Source organism: Brassica oleracea, chromosome C5 (genome assembly GCF_000695525.1).
Source record: "Brassica oleracea var. oleracea cultivar TO1000 chromosome C5, BOL, whole genome shotgun sequence".
NCBI classification, from domain to species: Eukaryota; Viridiplantae; Streptophyta; class Magnoliopsida; order Brassicales; family Brassicaceae; genus Brassica; species Brassica oleracea.
The window spans coordinates 24,615,224-24,623,278 of NC_027752.1; the positions used below are offsets into that span (position 1 = coordinate 24,615,224).

The 8,055-nt window shown below is 30.3% G+C and overlaps 1 protein-coding gene across 1 annotated transcript; it reads right to left on the reverse strand.

The window, feature by feature from the left end:
• Positions 1-450: 450 nt before the first annotated feature.
• Positions 451-924, reverse strand: LOC106294282. The gene is made up of 2 exons (XM_013729843.1): positions 832-924; positions 451-724 (listed from the first exon to the last, which is right to left on the reverse strand). The coding sequence occupies exons 1-2, from the start codon at positions 886-888 to the stop codon at positions 533-535; spliced, it is 249 nt and encodes an 82-aa protein (XP_013585297.1). The 5' UTR covers positions 889-924; the 3' UTR covers positions 451-532.
• Between the last annotated feature and the right edge of the window lie 7,131 nt (positions 925-8,055).

Here is an 8,055-nt window from a genome sequence, read left to right on the forward strand (position 1 = left end):
GTCCACGTTATTAACATTTGTGAAATACACAATTGTTTTTTTTTCTTACTTTGTAACTTATTTTGATTGATTTTGACTCTTGACATGATATCACTAATGGTGAGACAATTTTAGCAAATAACACTATCCTTTAAATAAACATAACAAATCTTAAATTGAATAATAATTTTTTTTTTGTTTCAAGAAAAGGGAAAAAAATCCCTTGAGATGTTGTTTTGAGACTATTCTTACTATAGAATTAAATAAACTTTCAGTGTTAGAACTTAGAAGAATATTAATTACAGAAACTTCACAAACTATAGAAAAAGGGAGAAAAAAACACACACAGTAGATTGGTTTTTGATATATCAAACAAACAACGTGTGAAGCATAGGGTCAACATTTCTTCACTATGAAAATATAGTACGTATAACTGTATAAGTCTACAACAACTCAGGCATGTGTTATTTGCTTAATTAATACACACTTATACGGTGCATGTGTAAACTGATGCATACATAAATGCAGAGCCATATTATATGATTTTAATTGGTTATACATTAGGATTGTGGTAGATGATGACGATAGACTTGGTGTTGAAATCTTTGACGAACCTCTCTTGTCCTGTCCTAAATGGATTGTTGAGAAGATATTTGATTGGTTCAGGTAATGGCTCATCCTTCATCATCTTCTTCCAATATTCTTCTGCACTTCCTCCTGATCTTCCTTCACTCAGATTCACAAACTATATACCAACAAAATGTAACAAATATTATATATATATATATATATATTAGATGTATAAATCAGATCTTGTTTAGTTAGGGTTTTCATATAAAGAAGAAGTTTTACCAGGAGAAAGCTGAAAAGGACAAAGAAGACGACGACCAAGTCACGTTGTTGCTTCATGTCTTTTTAACTTTTGTTTTGTTGTTCGAGTATTTTGTTGGATCTATGTTAAATCTTCGGGTGTTTGGTTAATATATATACCCTTAAGTTGTTTTTCGGGCAAATCTCCAAAATAGCACATTTATAAGTTTATATCACAAAAATAGCACACAAAAACTAAAATGACAAAAATAGCATTTTATCTTTTGAAAATTTTAATTTTTTTAGTTTTCAAAATTTGAAATCATATCCCCAAAACCTCATTTCTCAACTCTAAACCCTAAACCCTAAACTCTAAACCCTAAACCCTAAACCCTAAACCCTAAACCCTAAATCCTAAACCCCACCCTTTACCTCTAAACCCTAAGTTTGTAACTTTTGATAAAACATTAAGTGCTATTTTTGTGACTTTTGACCTTAAGTGCTAGTTTGCGAACAAAAACTTGATTTAGTGCTATTTTTATCTTTTTCTCTTGTTTTTCTTGATAATAGTGACAATTCCCCTGTGGATCCTCGCATTTTTATCATTTGAAAATCATTTAATATTACTACAGTGATAGGTCAACTTTGTACTCTATGTATTTATAAACAGTAACCTAATTTTTTATGTTTTATCTAAATTTAAGAGATGTGGGCTGCTTGAGTAAGAACACAGACTCTCTATTATAGAGTTTACAAAACTTTATATTTGAAGTTTCGAGATGTTTTTTTCCAAAAGCAAAATTTCAAATTTTATTTCAAAATTATTTGTAATTTACATTATGGTCTTTACATTTGTCAATTAATATTAATCCATAAAATGTTTATAAATAACTAGCACATTTATAAAAATATTATAGTAATATTAATTAATAAAATCTTACACTTAAATACAAAATTATAAACACAAATACATAATTAAATATTAAACTATAAGAAAAATACCACATTATTACATAAAATTATTCGAACAATATTTTAGAAATTCCGGAGCAAATTTACTAGACTATTAGTGTTGTTGTAATATTTAAATTTGTGTAATAATTATGTCTTCATGTATCTTTTAATTTTTTTATTAAGTTTCTTTTTTAATATTCTTGTTGTCTAATTCCACTTTTAAAATATTATAAATCTAATTTTTTTAATTTTATGTGTAAAATTTAAATTTATAATAATAAATTTGAAATATTTAAAATATACAAAAATTGTAAAAATGAAAACGATGAATGAGAAAATACTTAAGAATCATAAATGTGATGTATAATTAATTATAAGGACCAACATACAAATAAAAAGATGAAAATTCAAATTTAAATCACTACTCAAAACTCTAAATTTGAAGTTTCGAAGTTCCTTTTTGGAGAACAAAAAACTATATATTTGAAATTGTAGAGTTTTTTTTGGAGATATTCTACGGATTTTTGTCTATTCTTCTCTGGAGCTATCAACTATTACAGCTCAGAGAGCACCAACGTTTTTTATATATAGAACATAGAAGAGTTCTATGATTTAGTATGTTAATTTTCCAGTACTTAATTAATTATAATAACAAAGATTCCGCGATTAAAAGTTTCAAAAAAAAAAATCCCGTGATTAAATAAAACAAGAAACAATAGGGATAAAATATACGAAATATCGCAACTAGAACTCCACTATATTATTTTCAAAACGAACTAATATTTTCTTGTGTGAAACATTTTTGGTAAGAAGTATAAAGTAAACACTAAAAACCTATGTGTGTACCCGATTAAAGATGTTTTGTAAATGTTTACGCTTCGCACCACAAAATGCTAGTTACATTATTATTATATTTTTTTTGCAACTGTTTCATTATTATTAGTTAGTGGTTGCAAAATGATGCTATATATGTCAAAACAAGGTTTTTAGATTTTTAATGTTGTTATACATCTGGATGATAAAATATGGTTGTTATACATCTGTTTGTTACATTTTCTGATTATATATTGTTGCTGATCTTGAGATCGTTGTTTTCTTAAGTGATCATTTCAGTATGGTAATAAAAAATATATAAATGTTTGTTATTTCTCTTTAAATTGTCCCCCACCCCCATATGAGTTTTAAATTGAAAATAAATCTAAAAGCAAATGTTGGCTTTTCTCCGTGAGAGTTAATTTAATTGATGAAATAGACAGGTCAAAAGTTAGATTATTATAAAAACAAGTAGTGAAGCGGGTCAACTTTGAATGTTTTTGCACATTTCCTATATGACGCATAACCCCCACTTCTAAACCTTTAACTATTTAATAGTTATTTGCTTGGAGAGCATTTGCTTAGTATGGTTCTTGGACTTTCTACTTTTTAATACAGTAGATTGATGGTGATGGACGAACGCAGTTCATGACTACAAAAAATATAAAACGAAGAAAATCACATTTACATACGGAGTTAAAAGCGCTTCGATGGACTATGAATAACAAATTATATCGTTCGAAATGTCAACGCATTGGTATCAGAGGTTATAGCAATGGTAAGGGACCATGAATCATGGCAGAATTTATCAATAGAGTTGGAGGAGATTAAAGACCTCAAAAACAGGTTTCAAGATCACCTATATCTTTAGAGGATCATTATCCCAGCAATCATAACAGGTTGCTTAAATTTTTTTTTTTTTTTCTGTCTGAATTAAAAATTTTTTTTTTAAAAAGTGCACCAATCGCGGACCGCCACGTGCTGGTGGGGTCCGCGAACAGTACAAGCAACAAAGAAAACTGAGTACTTATTTTGCATGTAGAAGGAATGTTGCTAGTGTTTTTGGTGGGGCCCCAGGCCATAAGCAACCATTTTTTTTAGAGGGATAAAGATGTTCTTAGAGAACATAATGGAACTACAGATCATTTAGCGAAGACAGCGAGATCAACTTTAAAAACCTCTCTCTCTAAAACCTTTTTCCACCGACGACCTAGCTTTTTCCTGTCCGGCGCCTGCCGGTTCCGAAAGTCTTCTTCTCCTTCCTCCTTTTTTTTCTTTTACCTCTCCTCACATCTGCTCTTTCCTGTCAATATGCTTGTGCTTCTGGATTCGGCTGAGCTTCACCGGAGATCTTCGCAGTTCAAAGAGGCGGTTCGGTGGTCTGGAAAAGCGGCGAGGCTGAGAAGTGGCTGGTGTGGAGGGAGGCCGACTTTTTGGATCAAAGGTTTGGTCGGATCTAGTTTTTCCTTTTCGTAGATCTCCGGCGTGTCCTTGTTGTCGGCGGGCTCGTGGCTCAGTGGGGGTCCTTCTCCATCTTCGATCTACATCTCTGCGAAGCGGTGTAGCGAACGGAGGAGTGGTTGACTTGCGGTGGTTTGGTTTGCTCTCTGGTTCTCAGAGGCGACGTGTCCGCAAGGTTTTCCCATCGGCGTTGTCTCCTGATGGTCAAAGCTTTGCAGTCTGGGCACGGTGGGATCCTTCTTCCCATCACCGGCGGAAGCTCTGGGTTTCTTCCAGTGGTCGGGTTCCACACCCCTCAGTTTTCTGTTCCGGTTTTGCTCTTGTCAACAGGTCCGCTTTCTGTTCTTCAGGCAGTGGTAGCAGGTTGTGTCTAGCGGTGGTGAGTCTTCTTCTCCGGTTTATACCCACCTTCTTGCGCATTGAAGCCATGCTATTTCCTCTTCAATGTAAGGTCACTCTCTCCTCTGCTCTCTCTGTTTCTGGATGTCAACGGTTTCTGTCGACCCATAGTGGCATCTGTAGCAAGCCTTGGACTGCTCTCCTTTCGTATGTGGATTGAGGATTGGTGTATGTTTTGGCTTGGGCGGTTTGACGCAAAGGTTCTCCCTGGTTTTGTGTGAGCAGGGGCTTGGTCTTCTTGGGGCGCTGCTTCAGTTTTTGCTTCTGGGTTTGGCGTTGTCCATTGGCGTAACTGCTCTTGCTCGTCTTGTGGAGACTGGACCAATGCTGCTGCTCTTGGATGAGTTCTTGAATTCCTAACAATCTTCTTGGGGATGTGCTTTTGTTTCCTGCTAAAGTCTTGGCATTCATATCCTTTTATCTTTTCACGATGTTGTTGCAGCCTGTGGTATAGCTTAGGTGTATTGTTGTTATGTGTTTTGATCCAAGTTGTATCCTGTTCTTTTAATTTAATGCAAAAGTTTACTCAAAAAAAAAGACAGTGTGATCCTTTCATAGAAACATTTGTTTTGTTAGTTATCATGTTTCGGTCTTGTTATCCAGACCACCTTAAGTATAAGTAATAGAATGACATTTTATCGTTAAAGGTATCTAATAGTTATTTACTAAAATGAAGCCGCACAAATGCACATATATTTTCATTATACACACATTTATTTATATATTACTTTCTATACTATTCCTGCATATAGTTGTTACTTTCAAGTTTTTTATTTGGCAAATTTTTTATATGTAATAAAATTTGAATTAATTAATTGAACTATTATGTGTTTAACAAACATAATTTTATTTGTTTAATACTGTTTAATCTTTATTATGAACCATTATTATTAATGTGAAGTAATAATAATAATACTGTTGATCCTATTTTGTTTTAGAATTTATTTGAAATTTTTTTATATGTAGCAAAATTAGATTAGTCAATAATATATTTTCATTAAACTTAATTTAGATTTAATAATTACGTTACAGATTTTTTATTACCTAATATTGTACGCATACATAAATATAAAAGTGTAAACAAATTCATAGAAAGAAATAGAAAACATGACATATTAATAGTCTAAACCTATTTTTTCTTAAATGATATAAATTAAAGGTACTAATTTGGATCCACAAATTAGATATACAGTTTTCTAATAAATAGACTTTGTGATCTAATAATTATTTGATCACAAAATTTACCTTTTTTGACATAAGATTTTGTTTAGATCTTCATATATTTAAATTTTTAAATAGATCAATAAAAATGGGGGAATAAAATACAATAACTTAATAGTGTAGATATATATATATATATAGTTAAATTTTGCTAAGTTACTAAATAATTGGTTCAACAAAAAAAACATTTTAAGGTAAAAATTTTAATGACTCAATTTTAATGACTCAGTTTTAATAGAGTAGATTATGGATTTCGTAATGGGTAGTGGATTACTTATTTAGTTGAAGAGCCCATTGATTATATGAAGATTTAGTTCTCAATTGTTTTTCTTCTTGGAAAACTAAAACTTTTATAAATTAATAATATTATTAATTATTTTTAATTTATAAATATTAGAAATTTATAAATATTAACTTAAATAGAAATATTTTTCTAATGAATAACATTATATTAAATAATTACGTGAATTTAGAAATAAATTTAATATACAAAAACAGTTATGATAATAAATATCACATATCACATATCACAATATAATAGATGATAACATTGTATTTGACTGTGCATAAATTTGAAAATGATACATTTTCGTAAGTTCAAAAATTTAAAGAAAATATGGTTACAACTTTTATGTTGATGATGAAGTTGAATACAGTTCAAGAATATATTTGAAATCAATAATGTATATATACAAATTTAATTATTACATCTGATATTATTTATAATATTTGGATTTCTTTTTTGTTATCCACTTAAACAGATTCACACTGACTTTGTAAACCACACTGATAACTTTATATCCATGTGAACTACGAAAGAAAGTGGTTTCCTGAAACTTCGTGCTACACTATACGCCTTTGAATTTTGCGTTCGTGGTGTATGAATGATCTCTGAGCTGAGAAAACTTTTTTGGAGGGTCTTGATGTCTTCCAAATAACTTGCAAAAGCTGGTCATTCTTCTAGTTCTGAAACCATATTCACCAATTGTGAACAATCCGTTGCAAACGTGATCCAAAACTGACCTAAATTCCTCATACACTCCATTTCCCAGAATAGCGCCTCCAGCTCCGAATGAAGAGGAGAGAGACTACCCCTGACATTTCTTGCCCCCATCAAACTATCAAATCCTTCTAGAGTACTATACCAACCTTGTCCTGAAAAAAATTCATTATCTTTCCAAGAACCACATGTAAAACACTGCCGCCCTAGAATTGACGGTTGGTTCATAACCTCTACATTTTGTGTTGCCCTTTGTGTGTTCAACACTTGTGCTTCAGCCCAAAGTGTTGATTATGTTTCTGTAAATTTGAGCGTTTCCCCTCGGATTAATGTCTAGATTGCTGAAAACTTTGCTATTTCTTTTTTTTTCATATGTACTATAGTATCCATGTAAATGAATGATCATACATTTGCGAGAGAACTCTCCAGAATAAATGATCCATATTTGTGAAGAGAGAACTAGTAAAAAGATTAGTTGGACTTGATGGTATCTGTAAGAGAGCCCAAACCTGATGAGCTGGAGGGCATTCAAAGAACACATGGCTTATCGATTCAAATATTATGTGTTGTGTCAGATGCGGTCTGAAGCTCCGCATCTGACACAACACATAATATTTGAATTTATACTCAAAATGTAAATGAAATTAAAAGTTAATACATTAAATTAAAATTTGAGGTAAGCTTTAACGAGATTTCTCAACTCGAACTAAAAACAAACACTACAAAAATAAGATCTAGTATATGGTAAGTTTACTACATGTGTATGATTTATTTAATTATTATGTGTTCTGTAGGCGCACAATGATATAATAATCTTATAGTTATTAATTAATACATTTATTACTAATTTAAAATTGCTATAATAAATTATTGTTTAAACTGTCAAAAGTTCAAACCAAACATCGAGTTATATTTATATTACAATTTTTTTTGAAAATCTTTCATGCATTACTTTCATTAATAATAAACAAATGTTTTTAATTATATAAAATTAAAATTTTACTTAATATTTAATCATGGCTCTTTTTGCTTCTAAATTTTCAATTTTTATGATTGAAAGATACAACACTATATAAGAGTTATCTTTATATTTTTAAAATATGTTTTCCTTTTTTCCAACTCTTATTATATTAATTTATACAAAATAAACTAATCTAAAATAATATAATTATACATTATAGATAAGAATGACTTTAGCCAATTTTTGACGAGAGATTTCAAAGAGAAAATATCACTTCGCAAATGATGGTGTATATCATTTTATGGTATTATTAGAATAAAATATTTATACTAAAACTTTAATATGATTTTATTTACTTTATTAATTTTTTTCAAATTTTGCATACAGTAGATATTTAAAAAAGGTTAAAAATAGTAAATTTATCTATAAATAAAAATAGAAGATCACTGTCGGCTAC

What these genes read in the sequence shown, in the direction of transcription:
- LOC106294282 (XM_013729843.1), bottom strand. Translation starts at nt 888, where the DNA reads ATGAAGCAACAACGTGACTTGGTCGTCGTCTTCTTTGTCCTTTTCAGC. An exon ending in TCCTTTTCAGCTTTCTCCTG is followed by an intron (nt 725 to 831) that starts GTAAAACTTCTT and finishes GTTGGTATATAG; the next exon opens with TTTGTGAATCTGAGTGAAGG.